General features: G+C 45.9%; 1 protein-coding gene across 3 annotated transcripts in view; it reads right to left on the bottom strand.

Annotated features, from left to right (window-relative positions):
• ankrd27 (ankyrin repeat domain 27 (VPS9 domain)) overlaps positions 1-19717 on the bottom strand; it is a 48918-nt gene that overhangs the window by 10804 nt on the left and 18397 nt on the right. For all 3 annotated transcript variants that reach the window (XM_062390072.1, XM_062390071.1, XM_062390070.1), the window contains exons 8-17: positions 19524-19600; positions 19158-19279; positions 18101-18179; positions 17382-17514; positions 16600-16692; positions 16280-16401; positions 15652-15734; positions 15407-15522; positions 1777-1869; positions 575-772 (exon numbers count right to left, since the gene is read on the bottom strand). In XM_062390072.1, coding sequence (XP_062246056.1) covers positions 575-772; positions 1777-1869; positions 15407-15522; positions 15652-15734; positions 16280-16401; positions 16600-16692; positions 17382-17514; positions 18101-18179; positions 19158-19279; positions 19524-19600 — 1116 coding nt within the window. The remainder of the gene's footprint in view (positions 1-574; positions 773-1776; positions 1870-15406; positions 15523-15651; positions 15735-16279; positions 16402-16599; positions 16693-17381; positions 17515-18100; positions 18180-19157; positions 19280-19523; positions 19601-19717) is intronic.

The following is a 19717-nucleotide window of genomic DNA, read 5'->3' on the forward strand; positions in this document are numbered from 1 at the left end:
GCCTATTTCTGGCGGACAAATCGGCCAGTCAGTGACGGGTTATACAAGTGGTCATACTTTCGGATCTCTTCTGCCAAGTGCTCTTCTATTTGGTCCATATTCGTTCTTCTAAATCTTCTGTGATTTCCACGTATTGGTGGGCATGAAACTGGAAACTAGACTCCGGACGGGATGTAGTAAGCCTTGCGGGCTGCGTGAGGCTCGCGTCGCTTTGTCGTGTAGTTAGAAAAATTGGCGGATGCACGCAAGCCCGCAGAGGGTACGAAAGGGGCGTGTTGCGTGTCTTGCATGCATGCGTGTGTGCGTGCAACCCGACTACAATTCGGCCTTAAGGGTAGGGCCAAGGGGTGAAATGGGATTTGGGAAAAGGTTTGTCAAAGTTTGACAAACCTGAGCCCAGAGAACCAATACTTCTGAAATGTACTTCTGAAACTACTGAAGCCTCAGGGAGATGCAAAACGCAAGTTTTCACTTGGCTCAACATTGAACACTTTGGGAAGTTTTGTATATTCAACAGACATACATAACATGTCTATATTAATCTGGTATGCTCTCCTCCATTAGTGTTGCTGACCTTGGTGTTGAGTGCACACTGCAGTGGCGAATCTTTGCTCTTGTTAGGGACGTTGGTACTTGCTCCGTTCTCCAGCAGCACCTGGATGATTCCCTCGTAGCCCCATCGAGCCGCCATGTGCAGCGCCGTGTCACCTTTCTCGTTCTGCAGATCCAGGCGGCATGTTTGGACGTCGTAGTACACCAAGGCCTTCACACACTTCACACACACAACACAGAGCACAACAACCATCACAATCATTTTCACTACCAGATATTAAGTGGAACAGGGATTTTGATGAATTGATGAATTGCTGAAAATAAAGCATTGTAGTTGTATAGCTTCGCCAACCAGTGCAATTTCAGTCTACATAATTATTTTTCCAGACTAACATGAGATAACCTTTGACCACTGAAATATAATCAGTTAATCTTTGGGTCCAAGTGACAGCTGCTAAAAATTTGAAGAAACTCCCTACAGGCAGACTCGAGATATCATGTTCAAAAGGCCCAAAACATGTTTTGCGAGGCCACCCTGACCTTGAACTTTAACCTTTCATAACCAAATCTAATAAATTAATCTGTTAGTCCCATAGAACATTTGTGCCAAATTTAAAGGAATTCCTCCAAAGTGTCCTTGATATATCGTGTTCACAATGCAAAAAAAAATGCTTTGTGATGTAACAGCGACCTTGACTTGAACCTTTGACGACCAAAATCTCATCAGTTCATTCTTGAGTCCAACTGAAAATTGTTACCAAATTGGACGAAATTCCCTGGAGGTGTTCTTGAGATATCTTGATCACAAGAATAGGACGGACAGACAGACAACCTGAAAACATCAAGTGTCTCGCCACTGACATTCGTCAGCATAGAAGCACAAGTACGACACAAGCTGCTAATAGCAAATATTAAGAATGTATTGAATAAATTGTTGATATAACCTTTTTTTTTAGCTGACTAATTTTGTGGTTCCATATCTGTCTGTTAGCAAGATAGATTAAATCATCGTTAAATACTTTACAGTTTTACCTCTTTAGGCATATCAAACAATGAACAATTTATATTGAGAGATAGATTGCACTTACTGCTTTGAATTTAGGGGTCATATTAAAGCTTGGGAACCACTGGACTGATAATTATATCAGTCCAGTGGATAATTCAAATTATAGTGGTGTGCCGAACGAGTGGCTGTAATGAACAGATCCTCAGTATTCGACTTACGTCCTCATGTCCATACATGCAGGCGAGGTGCAGCGGTGTATTGCCGTTGTTGTCCTGAGCGTCTGTGTTGGCCTTGTAGTGCAGCAGTAGCAGCTACAGGACAAAGAGTACATCATTCATTGTCATGGATCACATCTATTTTATAATATAATTTTGTATTCTATCAATAATCCCAGCGCCTGTTTATTCATCTTTCCTAACACAAAATCTGAGATATTGCCTGTTGTTTCATTAAACACATTCCTCATGCCGCACTTCTTTATAAACCCCCCACCACCAGACCAAACTAACGCTGACTCATTACAGCTCCCTCTCAATACATGCAGTTATCTGTATGTAGCAGTACAGATCTTATTTATCTATCTTATTTTATAGTTATACAATCCCACAGTACTGTGCTATGTTCAACTCGTATAACTATTAGTGTTGTTTCAGTACTACATATCTGTTATAATGTGCTTGTTATATTTTATAAAAATATTTGTTGCTGCATATACTCCACTCTATTCCCCTTTCGGCCGGGACAATTACTTTTGTCAACAATACACCTGGCTTCTATTGGTTAGGGAATGTTGACAGACTTCTTAAACAAAAAATGCGAGAGCAGTGGATAAATCTGAGAGCAGATGTTTCACCCATGCACAGAAGCAGTTTGAGTGCAAGGAGAAGAGCTGAAGCTGGAGCATGGGAAATCTAAGCAGAGTTAGGGTATGTTTAAGTGTGAGCATTAAAAAATCTGAGTTTTGGATCATTGTTCCAGCAGAGTTGCTTCAGCTCAGACATGCTGGTGAGGTTAACTCTCACTCCACTTCATCTCTGTCGGGTTAACATACAACTCACACAACTCTGGCTTTCTCTGAAGTCATTCTGGAGCAGATTCACTTCCATGCTGACGCACTGCGCTGCGCCAAGGCTGCCTCACGCCGTGCAGCGATCGTTTCGGCGTCGAGTCTATTTTTTGCGCTTGACGCGAGTGTATCGCACCAGGAATCACACTGAAAAATGATCTTAAACTATATTGATGACATATTTTATATGATATAAATGATCAAATATGCATCCCATACTTTGAAGTCCCCTTCTGTTGTCCTGGAGTTTTAATTTGACCAATGACATTGTTAAATGTCCCCCTCTGCCCATCCACTACAGCCACACAAGCAGTGGTAAAGATAAAAAGAGAGAGAGAGGGGGCTACGTATTCTCCACAAAGTCTTGAGTGGAGAATACGTAATTTACCCCCGACACCCGACATTTAACGGAGCAAACAGCGAAGTCCTTCAACATGGATGACATTAAATCAATAATTGAAGTGGAAAAGTACAGTGAGTTGTATGATCCTCGGAACATGTTGTATAAAGACAACACCAAGAAAGACAAATGTTGGGACACTGTTGCTTAATGTTGGAGCAACAAGTAAGTATATGCCTTTAATCTACTGGATCAACAGTTGGTATTATTAGCGCTGCCCGGCGGTTCAGCGTCGCTTCAGTGTCCGGTGTGAACAGCCAAGTGCCGGCGCGATAGGGATTAGCGCGGTGCTTTGGCGTCGCCTCCACGTTCTCTGTTCCTCTTTCAAAATGAATGCATCTGTCCATCATCGTATAAAGCCCGCCCTGACAATCTGATTGGCCCGGTCGGGTATAATTTCTCCCAAACGGAGCGACTCCAGACCGAACTTCCCGACCTCAAATGTTGTGGGCGGAGCTAAGTTCGTCTGGCATCCAGGCTATTTTGACAGGGTACTGCTACAAGTTCTTCGCAAACAATTAGTTTCATCGGTCTACAAAAACTTTTTGCTAATGATGTAGAGAGTCAAGCTGATTGTTGGCAAATGTATGGCTCCAATGATATTTTGAATGAGCTGCTCCAGGCTACATCAGTGTGAAGGGTACCTCCAGATGATGAACTTTTGGAGCTGATCAGTCTCAGAGGAAGGACACACTCTTACAGGGCAGGGCTGGTGTTACAGGGGACATATTATGAAAATTCCACTTTTGTAGTGCTTCTACACATTATTTTGGGTATCTGGCATGTCTACCTTCCCAAAAACTCTGGAAAAAAACAACTCGCGCGATTTGTTGTGGTTCCTCTATTTCAGAAACTATGTGCTAGAGTGCGTCCAATGAAATTACAACCGAAATAGACGTCATAGTCGCAACATGCCCATCCCCCCATAGATCTATGCACTCCCCCACTACCACTCGACCCACCCATGGATGGACCCACCCACTTTTTAGACAGTCTATGGGTGTCCGGCAGCCATTTCATTCTTGCAAGCCTTGGGAACACTTGGATAAGCTAACTAGCAGCATGAATCGAATTTGACAACCGAGATGCTCAGTGGTCAGCTGCACAAATGTCTTCATGTGACTCCAGTTTCAGAAGACACAAGATTGAGATGGATTGATTTCATATATGATGGCAACGTTCCTGCCACCACTTTGAATCAGACTGTTTTATCAACCTGGGCCAATATAACAAGTTAATTCGGTCACTTCCTTCCAGTGTCACAAGTAACTACACAGAGCTCCGTCAAGCACTAGTCGAGGAATTCTCTTCTACTGCTGATGAGATAACAGCCATTGTTACAGCATCCGAAATTAAACATTCACGTCGCGAAAATCCCAAGGATTATTTTAAACGTTTAAGACATGTTTATTTTCAAGGAAAGAACGAACCAGGCCTAAAAGAAAATCCCACCTTCAAGGCCATGTTCTTACGCAATTTACATCCATGTATACGCACTCATGTTGTACTGATGACACAGGAAGGAAAACTTTCAATCCAGCAGATCAGGAAGATGTCACAGGTGGCTTGGGAAACTATTATCACTCTCAAGGCTACAGTTGGTGCAACCGAGCCTGTCAGAACAAACACCAAGGTGTCAAATTTATCCACAGCCTCAAAAAGGCCCCCTCACAACAAAACGAGGGGGGGTTACAGCAAGCAGCATGGGGACACAGAGCGTATCCGCCATGTTCACCAACTGCCCAGAGATAGGCATTCCCACAGTAGAAGCTGCAGGAAGCCGTACTCTGACATTCTGGCCCAAACAGACAACCACTACTCAGAAGATGACGACAGCATCTCTGAGTACAGTTCAAAATATGGTTATGACCGAGCACACAGTGACAGAGCCTCTGAACGCAACTTAGAGCCTGGCCCCGCAGCGCGATACAGCCCTGAGCCACGACACAGGCGATCCAGAGCTCGCTCCTCACGGCCATAACCATAACACAGTTAAATCCTGTACGGACAATCAGTATTAAGTTTCATGCAGTTAAATAGGAAAACTGTTTTTTTGTTAGCAACAGCAGCAAACTCAAAAACCTAAATTCTGATTAAACTTATATACCACTGCCAACTTTGTAAATATATTTGGATCGACCACCTTTCATATCACAATAAAAGTCCATACCACACAGGTTAGGACATTAGCATATTATTACAGAAACAATGATACAGTCATTTGAATTTTGAGATTTTGAAAATTATGACATCCTTCTGCAGAAAACTTGTAACAAACATGCCGCATGTGCTGGAGTGGACTCAATCCCCCAAGATGCAACAGGTTCCATTGATCTTTGAAAGTCAAAGAACTCAGTCTCCTAGAGGATGTAACAGGATGCGGCATGTCCTGGGGTCTGGGCAATGTCACACAAAGGTGTCAAGAACCACCAGGGTCAACTCCTATTGGTCACTCTGGTCCAAGACCCGTGAGGTCACCGGGGCCAATATAAGGAGAGGTCTCCCCAAGATCTTCCTCTTTCTCCAATCCTCCCGAGGGCGGAAGGCTGCTACAGCCTCTCTTCTTACATCTCTCCGAGGCCGGAAGGCTGCTCAAGCTCTGATCCAGCTTCCTTCTCTATCCAACCCACAACCGGAGGTCAGAGGTGCAGCTCCCCTGCCCACACTTCTCAAGGAAATCTCCTCGCCCTTCAAGCTCTACCAAACTCCTCGTAGCGACGCGATGTCCTGCAGGAAAACTAAAAAAAGCATCTGAGCACATCGCTCGACAGAAACGCGAATGCAGAACTCTCCGACCACAAAGCCAGGAGACGTCACAGAACTGCAAGCTGAACAGCAACTTCTTTTCCTCTTTCCCTCGGACTGGTAACATAATCTGGGCTTAATAATTATACATGCTAAGCAAGACTGTTTACTCAATTCTGTGTGTTTACAAGTTTGATATATGCTGTGATGATGTAGGTATAAGTTAAATGAAGGTTAATGGCAGTTAGGCTCGCCACAGGCTTTGTCCCTGACTATCATTATCTGATTAACATACACACAGACACGCATAGCATCTCACCAAGTTAAACCTTCCCCCTCAGCCGTAAAGCGACGGCCATAAAGCAACCTCAGAAGAAGGGCGGGGGGGCTCTTATCTTAGGGACCATTTTATAAAGCATGCTAATTAACACTCACACACCTCCTTGTTAGTTAGTTAGATTGTTTAGTAACTTGTGTTTTTTATACTTTATTATGTTCATGATAAATGTCTTCTTTCACAAATGTTCTGTCATTAATATTGCATAAGTGAATTTTGCCAACCGTAACACTGTTAAGAACTCCATAACCTTCATTGTTCATTATATAATCTTTAATGGTAAAATATTGAGATTTCTAATTGAACTAGATCTAAATGAGACTGATCTTAATCAATAAATTGGCTATCTTTTCCCTTCTATGAAGGGTGGTGCCCCGCGAGAACTTTAACCAGTTAAAGTTATGATTTAATATTAATATTTTAAATGTTAATGTTTTACATTTTATTTTGATAACCAAATTTATTGAGTGCCTAAAGGCACACCATTCTATGGTAACTCTTTTTAAGCACTATTGCACAATTGTAACCTAAAGTTCTCTTTCTTAGCATTCGTTTCGATGTCTCACTATGGGATATGGAGACTCCCGTATTACCAGACAAGCTTATCTCGGTGACTGACCGCCAGCCCCCCCCCCCTCACTTAAAAGTGAGATCCACATTGGAGCCCACGTTCAAGACAGCGTGGGTCAGGCCAGGGGATGTGACATCCAACCTGTAGTACCTCGCAAATGTGAGGGGAGAAGACCAGCTAGCTGCAGCGCAGATGTCTTGGATAGAGACTCCCTTGAACAGGGCCCAAGAGGTTGCGAGACCTCTAGTAGAATGTGCCCGTAAACCAGTCAGAACCTGAAGGCCTGAGCTGGAGTAGGCCAATGCAATGGCATCCACTATCCAGTGAGAGAGTCTTTGTTTGGTGACAGGTTTGCCCCAGTGGGGCTTAGCCCAGGACACAAACAACTGATCCCCTTTTCTAAAGCTCCTTGTCCTTTCCACATATGTGTATAAGGCACGGACAGGGCACAGCATGTGTAACCGCTGCTGTTCTGCAGAACCATAGGGAGGTGGCTAAAAAGCTGACAGTTCCACTGGGGAGCATGGTTTAACATCCTTTGGAACAAATGCAGGATTCGGTCTCAGCTCACCCCAAGGTTCCCCGGGGTGAACCGCATACATGCTGGATGTACAGATAAAGCGTGAATATCATTTACACGTTTAGCTGTAGCCAAAGCCAATAACAGAGCCACCTTCAAGGATAACGTTTTCATGTCCGCGTTATCCAATGGTTCAAAAGGATGACTAGAGAGGGCTCCAAGCACCACTGCTAGATCCCATGATGGTGACAGTCTTAGAGATGGGCAGCAACCTCCGTGCACCCTTCATAAAACGACAAACTAGGGGGTGTTGGCCCACTGGTTTTCCATCAAATCCAACATGGCAAGCAGAAATAGCTGCCAAGTAAACTTTGACAGTAGAAAATGCCCTCTTTTGAGCAATCAAGTCCTGCAGGAAGGACAGGACTGTACCAACAAAAAAAGGGATTTCCTGTGCCTTAGCACACCAATCCTCAAACAACCAGTCATAAAGAGACCTAGTGGATGATGCTCTGGCATTCTGAATTGTGTTAACAATATTCTGTGATAATCCAGTCAGGCTAAGATTAAACCACTCACGGGCCAAGCCCACAGGGCGAGGCGCTCCGGATGAGGGTGAAATATCTGTCCATCCGCCTGGGAGAGCAGGTCCCTGCGCAGCGGGAGAGGCCATGGGTGACCATGGAGGAGCTGTCTCACTTCCGCCAGCCAGTGCATGGACGGCCAGTGAGGAGCGATCAAAATTAGTGACAGACGATTCTCTCGCACCCTGAGCAGTGTCGGGGGAATCAGAGCCAGAGGTGAAAAAGCGTAAAGCGGGACGCGCGGCCACTCGTGAGCGAACGCATCCAGCCCCAGCAGTGCGCTCTGGTCGTGCAGGGAGAAGAACAGTGGGCACTGTGAGTTCCCCCTCGACGCAAACAGATCCACTGTCGCGCGGCCAAAATGTGACCAAATCTGAGCTACTACAGCCGGGTGAAGTTTCCACTCCGCGTAGAGAGGATTTCCCCTGGACAAAAGGTCCGCACCCACATTCTGAATTCCGGGAACGTGGGTCGCTCTCACTGAGAGGAGATGCTCCCCGCCCCACAATATCAGCCTGCGTGCAAGAGTGTGTAACTGTAGAGAACGTAGACCCCCCTGACGATTGATATACGCCACCGTGATCGTATTTTCTGTCCTCACTAACACATGATGTCCCCGGAGGAACGGCAGAAAATGTTTCAGCGTCAGAAACACTGCCATCAACCTCAGATAATTTATATGGGCATGTTTGAGATCCGTGCTCCACATCCCATTCGCGGCTCTGCCCTCGAACACACCGCCCCAGCCTGACAGGCTGGCGTCCGTTGTGACCACTTTTCTGGCAGATATTGTGCCCATGCGCACCCCCGCTGTCAACATAGACGGGCGTTGCCATGGTAGCAGCGCGAGGGCGCAGGACGCGCAAGCCGTTACAATGCGGCGTCTGTGGCGCACAGGATCCAGTCTGAGAGAAGCCACCCAGCGCTGAAAATCTCTCATGTACAGCCTGCCCAGCCTCACCACCAATATTGTTGAGGCCATCAGTCCCAATAACCTGAGGCACAGTCCGTACGTGACCCGACGTGTTATGGCAAAATGAGAGAGAGTGGACCTGAAAGTGTGCACTCTCTCGGCTGACAGGCGAGCCGTGTAGGTCAGTGAATTTAACGTGAGCCTCTTGCTCTGAGCGCGCCAGCAGCAGCCAGTCGTCCAGATAAGTGGCCACGCGTATACCCCGCTCCCTGAGGGGAGCTATAGCGGCGTCGACACATTTCACAAACACCCTCGGGCTCAGTGACAGGCCAAATGGGAGTACCAGGTACTTGTACACTGTGTCCTGAAAAGCGAACCTCAGATATTTCTCAGATAAATGGGAATGTGAAAATACGCGTCTTTCAGATCGATTGATGTGAACCAGTCCCCCGGTCGGATCAAACGTATAAGCATTGAGTGTGTCAGCATGCGAAACTTGTATCTCCTGAGATACGAGTTCAAAATGCGAAGGTCCAGGATAGGACGTAATGAGGTCCCCCCTTTCTTTGGGACCAGGAAATACCTTGAATAGAAACCATCCAGTCCCTGCCTGTGTGGCACTATTCGTATGTCTCTTTTGTTTAATAGAGCTGATATTTCTTCCCGTAACACCCGGGCCGACTCTACCTGCGCACGGGAAGCGATGATGCCGGGAAATCGGGGGGGCATTGTGGCGAATTGAAGCCTGTAGCCTTTGGCCAGTGTTCTCAATACCCATTCTGACGCTGTGCATGCTTTCCAACTCTCTGGCCTCAAAGTTAGGGGGGAGTGAAGCTCTGTCTGACACAGACTATCTTTGGGGGCCCGTACCAGCTGCGCACTTCCGAGTATCACTGCGCATGCGTGGTCTGATAGGCTCGGAGCTAGCGGAACAGGATGTTTCACCACAGGTGGGACTCTGCTTCCCCCTTGTGGTGTTATGGGGAACAACAGTGTGCTCTGCACCTCTGTGTTTCGTTGGTTTTGTTTTTGTGTTTTTATGATTTTGCAACCCTGCGGCCTCGGCTATGAGGCTGGATACGTCAGTGGAAAACTTTTTATTAACACAAACTCTGTGTGCGTGCTTGTGAGACATTGATGTGGCGTTGAACAATCCCACATCTGAAACATGTCTCGTTGCCTCTTTACTGGGACGCACAAACTGAGCTCTGGGCCCACACGTCGCTGAGAGGGATGGGTGGCACTGGGTAATTTCTCCCCTAACACACGGGATAGCTGGGCTGCCAGTGAACAGGGAACAGGTGGCAGCTCCGCTCGCGGTGGGGTTGACCGCTAAGTCGCCTTCTTCTTCCGCCTGGCCTGCTGACTGGTCGACGGACCCGGTTGAGCAGCCTGGGTTGACGGGGAATAGAAGGGCTTTCTCGGCCAAGCGGGCTTCGTTTCCGGGGGGCCGTTGGTGTTCGCACCCGGTTGAGCCCCGGGGCGCTTCGGGATGCGGAAAACAGGAGCGGCGCTCCTAGAGGCAACCTGAGCGAAAGTCTGCCAGTGGGGCGGAGGCGCCGCGGCAGGTGTTTTCCTCGCAAGGCAGAGCTGTAGCGCCTCATCCTCCTTTTTCTTCGCCTCACAGCGCTTTTGCATTGAGGCGAGGGCGGAGCCGAAGCCCCCCTCGGGGACAATAGGCATGTCCAGGATGTCCTCCTTTTCTCTGTCGGACAGATTGGTCAGATTCAGCCATCTCGTCCTCTCTTGTAACACCAACATCGACATGCACTTCCCTTCCGCCTGTACAGCGCATCGCTGGACGCATAGGCAGATATCCGCGATTGTGGTGATCTCGTCCCACGCGGAACTTTCGGGCATGTCGGCTATGTCGTCAAAAAGCTCCACTTGGTAAGCTGACAACATGGAGGTGATGTTGAGAGCCCTCACCGTCAAAGCCGCTGCTTTATAAGCTCGCTCAGTCATGGCAGATTGGAAGCGATCGGCTTTCGTGGGAAGTGTGGGGGCCCTGGATGAGGCGGCTGACAGCCGTGGATGAAGGTGTGCTGCCACCAGGGGCTCTATGGGAGGCATGCGGGCCATGGCATGCTTATCCATTCCCTCAATATCCAAGGAAGACGCACCTTGAATGGTGGTTTTGCTGGAGTAAGGGTTCCGCTTCCATGAGGCGGTAACTTCCTCCAGGAGTTCCGGGAACACCGGGAGAAGTTCTTTCGCAGCCCTCTTTGCTTGGGGTAATTTCTTCCCCTCGTAGCGGGACCTTGGGGCCTCCGCCACGACCGCGGGCCATGGAATCTTCAGTCTCTCTGCGGCGCGTTTACACACATCGTGCATATCGCCACTGGGCTGGGGCGTAATTGTCCCAACCGAGCCCTTTGCAGGGCTTGGAGAGCTGAGAGCCTGTGAAGGTGGGACACGGCAGGATTCATAATCCTCGTCGTCACCGTCCGACACCAGACAATCCCCGCCGTCGGACTCATCCTCCTCCTCATAATCCAACATGATATTTTATTTCCACAGGTGCACAGGCGATGGGCATCGCCTGGTTGCGAGGTGGAAGGAAGCTTTGCAGCTTGAACCATTTAGCTTGGTGTGCTTAAGGGGAGCGAATTATCTAGAATCATAGTCGCTGTTAGCTAGCTCCGCTGGCAGGCAGGCTCCCGGTGCCGTTTAGCTATTCAAATAGAAGCAACTACCTATGGTGAAGGCAGTCGTATCGGCGTTTTTTCCACTAGCGTCCGGCGATTGAGGTGTGAGGCTCCGGTCTGTGGACAGCAGCTAGTTAGCATCAACGGCGATTAGAAAATTGCTTGTTCGTGAAGCGAGAAGAGGTGTGTGAATGACGTGTGACGCCCTGTCCACCGTATTTAAGGTGCGGCACCTTGACGCGGACGTCACAACTGCCAGCCTATCAGGGCTGGCGAATTGGAATAAGTGTTTCTGTGAATACGCACGAGGGGCGTATCCCATAGTGAGACATCGAAACGAATGCTAAGAAAGAGAACCCGGTAGTAGCTGCTATGAGCGTCGGTAGTAGCTGCTGTAGCTTGAAGCAGCTGCTACGAGCTCCGGTTGCAGCTGCTGTAGCTTGAAGTTGCTACGGATGCTTGTAGTAGCTGCTACGAGCTCCGGTTGTAGCAGCTGTAGCTTGAAGTTAGTTACGGATGCGTGTAGCAGCTGATATGAGCTCCGGTTGTAGCTGCTGTAGCTTGAAGTTAGCTACGGATGCTTGGAGCAGCTGATACGAGCTCCGGTTGTAGCTGCTGTCGCTTGAAGTTAGCTACGGATGCTTGTAGTAGCTGCTACGAGCTCCGGTTGTAGCTGCTGTAGCTGCTGTAGCTTGAAGTTAGCTACGGATGCTTGTAGTAGCTGCTACGAGCTCCGGCCGTAGCTAACTTCCAGCCCAGTGCTGCCGTGGGAAAAAATCAGCGGCACAGTACTAACGAGAGGACACGCGAGCGGAGGGGGGGAAAGAGCGTGGAGAGCACAACACTCACAAACCTAACTTCCAGCTACAGCTGCTGCTACGGCCGCTCGTTCAAGATACCGGAGTATGTTGTTGTCATAATGTGCGGGACTAGAACGGTTATTCATTACCAGCCCTAGTTAGGGAAAATGTGTCCTTGTATCTTTGTATGCATGACAGTTGTACAAACATGAATAACATTGCTGCTTTTGGTGTTCAGGCAAGCACATCTGTTTACGGTGCTAGGCTACATCACGTAGCATGCCAGACGGACCCACCAAAGATGCGCACACATGGAACGCAGCTTTCTATGAAAACACTGCGACCTCACTACAAAAATACAGGTTGGTTTACCCTCAGTTACTTCGTCATGTCATTGATTGTGTCTCCGTGTTAAAGTTGTAAAAGCTTCTCATTTGTTGTGACTCCATGGATACTGAATGTCTGTTTTATCATAGGCACACAGAAAACTGTGCTGCACTGATGCCGGTGTTGGGACCTCAGCTGTAAGAGGCCTCGCTTGGAGGAGGGAGAGGACAACCCAAGTTGTTCAAGTATGGACTTCGGAGAGCCACAGGATGCTACCTATGATCCTGATGACTAGATCACAGTCTTGACTGAGTCAGCAGATGTGACGTAAGTGACTCAAGTTTTATTACAGAAATGACTGATATTTCATGCATAAAAAAAAAAGAAACTTACTGCTCTATTCCTCTTGGACATACAGTTGCAATCAGAAATATTCAACCCCCCAAAGATTTTAAGGATTTATCAATTAAAGTAGACAGAAACTTGTTCTTTGATCAAGATTCTGCTTCGGATGCCTTCTTTATGAGTTGAGTGATAAAGAAAATCAACACGGAAAATGCATGATGTAGTATTTGTGTGTAGCAGTATATTTTGCTAAGATAGCCATGTCACAATTATTCAACCCCTATATAATATTGTTGTTTTTAAAGCTGTCTGACAGTTTTTTTTTGTCCTAAAGTTGAGTTGAAACATTATTAAGCCTTTGGGAACTCTATACTGATCCTTCATTTGCTTCAGCTGTGATGCATAAATAAACCCCACCCATGAAGGTATTCAAGGTGAGTTGCAATCATGGGAAAGACAAAGAAGCTTATACAAAAGCTGAGAGAGGAGATTATTTCATCCCACCTGAAAGGCCTTGGGTAGAAAAAGAATTCCCCCAAAAATGATATTCCAAGAGACACTATTGTGAACATTATAAGGAAGTTTAAAACTGATGGAGCAGATTCAAACCTGCCTGGCCGTGGAAGAAAGCCCAGCATTTCATCTAGGACCCTCAGCAACTTAGTCAGAACAACTCAGATAAACCCCTGTTTGACTGCAAGACACCTACAGGATGACCTGATGAAGGCTGGTAAAAGTGCTGCAGTGGCAACTGCAGCATGCAGTGAAGACATGCAGTGAAGACATGCACTGAATAATAAAGGACTTAATGGCCGGCTCCAAGACGCACTCAGCTCTTGACCACAAGCAATATCAAAAGTCGACTAGAATATGCCAGGAGGAATTTGGATAAGCCTACAGAGTTTTGGGTGACAGTTTTATGGACTGATGAAACCAAACTGGAACTGTTTGGACGTATGGACCAGCGGTATGTCTGGTGTGTGAAAGGACAGGCTTATGACCAGAAGAATACCATCCCCACAGTCCGGCATGGAGGTTGGTCAAAGATGATGTTGGGGTGTTTTTCTGCGGCAGGAACTAGCAATCTTTATTGTGTACATGGCATCATGGATTCACAGAAATACCAGGCCATTTTAAAGAGGAATGTGATTCCTTCTGTTGACAAATTGAACCTTGGTGATCATTGGACTTTCCAGCAAGACAATGATCCAAAGCAAAATCTCCAAGTCCACCAAAGCTTGGTTGAGAAAAAGATCCTGGAACGTCCTGGAGTGGCATTCACAGTCACCAGATTCAAATTTGATTGAAAATCTTTGGTGGGATTTAAAGAAGGCAGTTGCAGCATGGAAGCCATAAAACATCACTGATCTAGAGGCTTTTGCACTTGAAAAATGGGCAAAGATTCCAATCGAGAGGTGTAAGAAGCTTGTCCGCACTTACGAAAACATTTTTTAGAAGTTATAAAAGCTAGAGGATGCGCCACAAAGTACTGAAGCTGGGGGGTTGAATAATACTGCACATGCACATGTGTTGAAAGAGTTACATTTTTCATTTTAACTTAAGTTAAGTCAACTTCTATTGTCAAAATAACTAAAATTCGAAAAAATTCGAATTCAAACTTTTGTTGTTTGATGAGGTTTTTTTGTAATTTATTGTCATTATCTGTCATCCACATCACTATAATGTCTATTGAGGTGAGGGGGTTGAATATTTCTGATTGCAACTGTAAAGGCCCATAATCTGCCCTATAGATGTTGAATGCATTCTGTAGGGAGAACACATTCAAACACATGTCCTAACCCTCCATGAGAGGGGGGAGGGGTGAGAAGGGGGAGGGATGAAAGGGGTGAAAGGGGGTGGGGTAAGATGGGGGCGGGGTGATAGGGGGGCTGGGCCCTCAAAACGGGTCGATCTGAGGAGTAAAAAGGTGCTGTTTTAAATGAATCTTGTGGTATTTTTACCAAAAAATGTTACAGATATTTCATTAAGACCCCAAGGAACCATATCAACTGTGGTGAAATGGGCATAATATGTCCCCTTTAAGCTGAGGTCTGTCTGCCTGCTTAAACCTGCCTGTTTGTCATGTTAGCATGCACAGCAAAAGCGGTATCTACTGAGTGTCAACTATTCTGCCTGACAGTTGGCGGGGCTTCTCCTGGTGCTTTCATTGATCAGTCTGATAGAGACAGATGGGTCAGTGTGTCAGCAATTAGGTAATATTTGTGAGTGGTATTATTTTTGTGAGGCCTGGTTCACATATACAGTCTATGGTTCACATCAGCAGATGAACATAAAGTTCTTGATGTCTCACGTTCTCATATTCTTGTACTACGATCAAATTGCATTTGCCAGCCCCTTTCCTTAACCTTCACAACTAAATGCATAAACCTGACTCTTACCCTAACACTAACCTACAACTAATTCTAAGCCTAAAACGTAACAAGTCTTAACCCTCAAACAAGCCTGTGAAAATGTGAGGACCAACCGAAATTGCATCACTTTAGAAAAACAAAATGGTCCCTACAAATATATAGATGCAAACACACCCAAATACACCCAGTGTACTGTAGGTTTGCGTGTGAGTGTATTCACCGTGACTCCCTGGTATCCCCGTTGGCAGGCCAGGTGCAGGGGTGTGAGGGCGTGGTAGTCTGTGGCATTGACCGTCGCTCCTTTAAACACCAGCAGGTCGATTAGCTGAGCCTGACCTTTTGTACACATGAACACACAGATAGAGTGAAGTTAGTTAATCAGTTTTCATGTACATTCGGGCTCTCCCTCTGTTAAAAGGTATTGAAGCTCGTGTTTTATCCGTCAGTATGTTAGCAGCTGCTCACCACAGATAGCAGCAGCGTGCAGAGGAGTGTAACCTCGATCATCTCTGGAAAATGGTGTGATGATGGACGGATCATTCAGTCGCCTGCAACCGGATGCCAAAAGCCAGAGTGAGTTACAGCAGTAATTCAAAGACAACATTAAAGTCAAGAGGCAAGAAACTGACTGATCTCAGTTAAAGTCATGGATGCTCGGGGAAATATATAAAGATCTGATCTTTAACAAATAAGCGGTCTTTGTAAAGGTTCTGATGACAGAAACTTTCAAATGTTCCTCAACTCTCTTAATCTCTAGATGATTTCTAACAGTTTACGCCCACAGGAAATACGCTTGTTTCATTTATGATCTTTTATGCAAAAATAGTACACGCATGTAGCTTTTTTACAGTTCTCCAGCTTTACCCTGTGAATGGAAGCTAAATGACCCAGATACCCTGAGTGTGTATCTGTGTTGGGGGGTTGAAGAGGGAAGTGAAATCAGAACACAGCTTTGTTTTTTTTACTGCTGACATGCCACTTTCACTTTCAAACCATGTGATCAAAATGTTTGGGTAGTGTTCACTAGAATTTGGTTTAAGTTAGTGTAAGAGCATTTAGTCATGGTGCATGAGTAGTGTGTCTGGATGCTGACCCGGACAGCTGGAGGTCGCAGAGGTCACAGGAACAGAGGGGGTGACACATCCTCACGTCCTCTTCGCTCTCTCCTTCACTTAGCAGACGTTCGACCTCAGCCTCATTCCCACTCGCTATGTGCTACATCACACACAAACACACACACAATAAGTTAATAAAAATATAATTTCCTTATTATTGTAGATTGGGGTTCCTAAAGTGACCAGTAAATGACCTATATTACTAGCAGGTTGAGACAACTTAAAAACATTGTGGTAAACCAATGATTGTCTTTTGGGACGTTGTAGCTGCTGAGAACAGAGTGGTGGGGCAGCTTACCTCAAATAGACAGTGGATGGGTGTGGCAGTGCTTTGCGACAAGGACCTCATCCTCTCTTTGAACAGCGCCTTGTCGTTCAGTTCACCTGAACTCTGGGGGAACAGAACCAACAAAGCGTCTGTGTTAAGGCCTAATTATAGTCCTGCGACTGCAACCGCGGAAGGCCACGCAGCTGCATCGACGGATCCGTTTTGGTTTATGCTTCCTAAACGTGTTGCGCGTGTTGCAACGCAATTCACCGCCAGAACACTAGGCGGAGTAACTTTTTTTTTCGAAAACAAAACACACAAAGAAGAGACGTCTTCTTCTTCGTCGAATGTTTATTTACATCGCCACTCCGGCTCCTCATAGCCTATATCTGGCGGACAAATCGGCCAGTCAGTGACGGGTTATACAAGTGGTCATACTTTCGGATCTCTTCTGCCAAGTGCTCTTCTATTTGGTCCATATTCGTTCTTCTAAATCTTCCGTGATTTCCGCATATTGTGGGGCATGAAACCAAAAACTAGACTCCGGACGGGATGTAGTCAGCCGACCAATCACAAGCCTTGCGGGCTGCGTGAGGCCCGCATCGTTTTGTCGTATAGTTAGAAAAGTTGGCGGACGCACGCAAGCCGCCAGAGGGCTCGAAAGGGGCGTGTTGCGTGTCTTGCGTGCATGCGTGTGTCCGTGCAACACAAGTATAATTTGGCCTTTAGTGTGTGTGTGTGTTTGTGTGTGTGTGTGTGTGTCTAAGAGGGAGGTGTGTGTGTGTGTGTGTGTGTGTGTGTGTGTGTCTTACGGAGTGTGTGTCCTGCAACTTCCCCAGGTTGATGTACTCCACTGCAGCCTCAAAGGTGCTTAGACAGTAGCTGAGCTCATCTTTACTGGAGTGGCTGAAGCAGAAGTTCCTGATGTAGCTCAGGTTGGCCATCCTGCAAAAAAAAAACACTATAACATACACAGCTACTGGACATCCCTCGCTCCACCTGTATCTGTTAATCAGATGAACAGTGCATTCAGTAAGTAGTCATCCCTGGAGCTAGTTGAAGCAAATCAATGATATTGATTAAACAACCTAAGTTTCCTGTGCGGCAGTAAATTGATCTGCTACAACTTGTGCTGTCAATACTCTGTCATAATCCCTTAAGAGGTAATTTGGTGGACTATTAGGAATTTGTGACAGAAAATAAGATGGCATTTGATTGTGGGTTTTTATGGTTTTATTTCAAATTTAACAACTATTATATACATTTACTGTTACAATAATGGCTAAAATGGGCTATTTCCACTTGTTTATTAATCGGAGCAAATCATCTTGCAACCCCTCTTTGGTGTCTCACAACCCTCCAGGGGGTCCTGACCCCTATGGAACCACTGGTGAAAAATCCTTGCCATCTTCGTATTTTATATTATATTTCCGTTGAACCTCCTGAAAGTCCACACAAACCATTGTTTGTATTTCTTTCCCAATCAGCCACAAGGCCAGAGATGTCACGATGACTCCTCCTCAAAGCTCACCAGTTGGGGATTTCCGTCTTCACCAGCAGGTAGAGGATGACAGAGAGAAGGTCGTCTGCACTTACGGCCTCAATGCTGACTGCAGGGGGAAACCACACATTCTGTCAAGTGAAATGCTCAAAACAAAGCAACAGTCATTTTACACCTCATTTTCCCTCCATTCATCCTGCTGTGTCGTCCTCACGCTGCCTAAGAGCCTCTCCCTCTGTCCAGGCCAAATGACTAAGTTGGCAACATTAATTAGGAGTGGATCGTACCATGCTACCGAACGACAGTGGGGTTGTTGTTGGCCAATAACCTTGGATTTCCAAAGCAAACTGGACAAACACATTAGAGTCTGACAGAGCATGCACTGTCCCATGTGCTGATCTGATTACAGACAGTGAGCGGGCACTCACAGACCAGGCAGGAGTTCTGTTGGCCTGTCCAGAGAGAAGACCAGCTTACATATTGATGTTACCAAATATTAATCTTTGATTAGGTTAATCAGCAGGGAAACGTTGATAGTCGTAACTAATTAAATCTGCACTAATAACAGTAGATATGATGGAGATAAGGTGAAGCAGAGGAGTCTCTATTTCATGCTAATATAAATAAATGTAATTTAGTTTAAAGGAACAAATACAAAGTTATATTATATTTTAAAATCCCAAGTTGGTTTTAGGAAATTCAATTCAGTTTAATTTGTATAGTGCAAAACACATTATACATTATCTCAAAGCACTTTACAGAGTGAGGTTGAGGTAAAAACATTGGAAGAAGCCAAATGGGGGAGAACGTGAGGAGAAATGGGTTTGTTCATGTTTTGCTCCTCTAACTGAAGAATTTCTTAAATCTTGCGTCTCAAACTTGAACTGCAATTACATATTCGTACATCTGTGATCCATGGGAGGTCTTGATTTGAGCATCAGTCTGAACAAGAACATCAGTTTTGCATCTGATTAAGTTTAATTATTTTTGGAAGTCAAATATCATTCAATAAAGTTTATCTAAAATTTGATTAATAAATAAATTTGATTGATTGACACAGACAAACAAACACACCCACACTGTGTACCTGTGTGTCTGGGTGTCTGGGTAGCAGTCACAGTGACTCTGCGCAGGCACAGCAGTTTGAGGAGTGGAGAGGTATGCTGGTTGAGCTGACTCAGCTCTCTCTTTGCCCGGGGCAGGTTTATACTAAAGGAACACAAGAGGAGCACAGGTTAGAGCAGTGGTAGACTACAACTTAAAACATGATCCAACAGAGATGAAAAACATGTAAATTAACCAGTTAGAGAAACTGTAGGAATTCAAGAAAACCACATTAAGGCAGCCTCCGTTATATTACATTTATAATGCCAGTTGCTTTCAGCAAGCAGTTGTCCGATTGTCATTGTTTCCGAACATTTCCATTTCGGCCGTTTCAACTGATTGAACTGACCTGAACTCAGGTTTGACTCCCAGCTCTTTCTGCTGCAGCTCTTGCAGACTCCTGGTGGTTTTGTTGAAGGCAGCATCCTGTTGATGAGCAGCAAAAAAAACGTTAGATCAGTTCTGTTACCAATGCCATCTATCCATCCAATGTTTCTCTCCCCAGCTACACATTCAAGCTCCTCCTTGGAGATCCTGAGGTGT

This window comes from Platichthys flesus, chromosome 6 (assembly GCF_949316205.1).
Source record: "Platichthys flesus chromosome 6, fPlaFle2.1, whole genome shotgun sequence".
Classification (NCBI taxonomy): Eukaryota; Metazoa; Chordata; class Actinopteri; order Pleuronectiformes; family Pleuronectidae; genus Platichthys; species Platichthys flesus.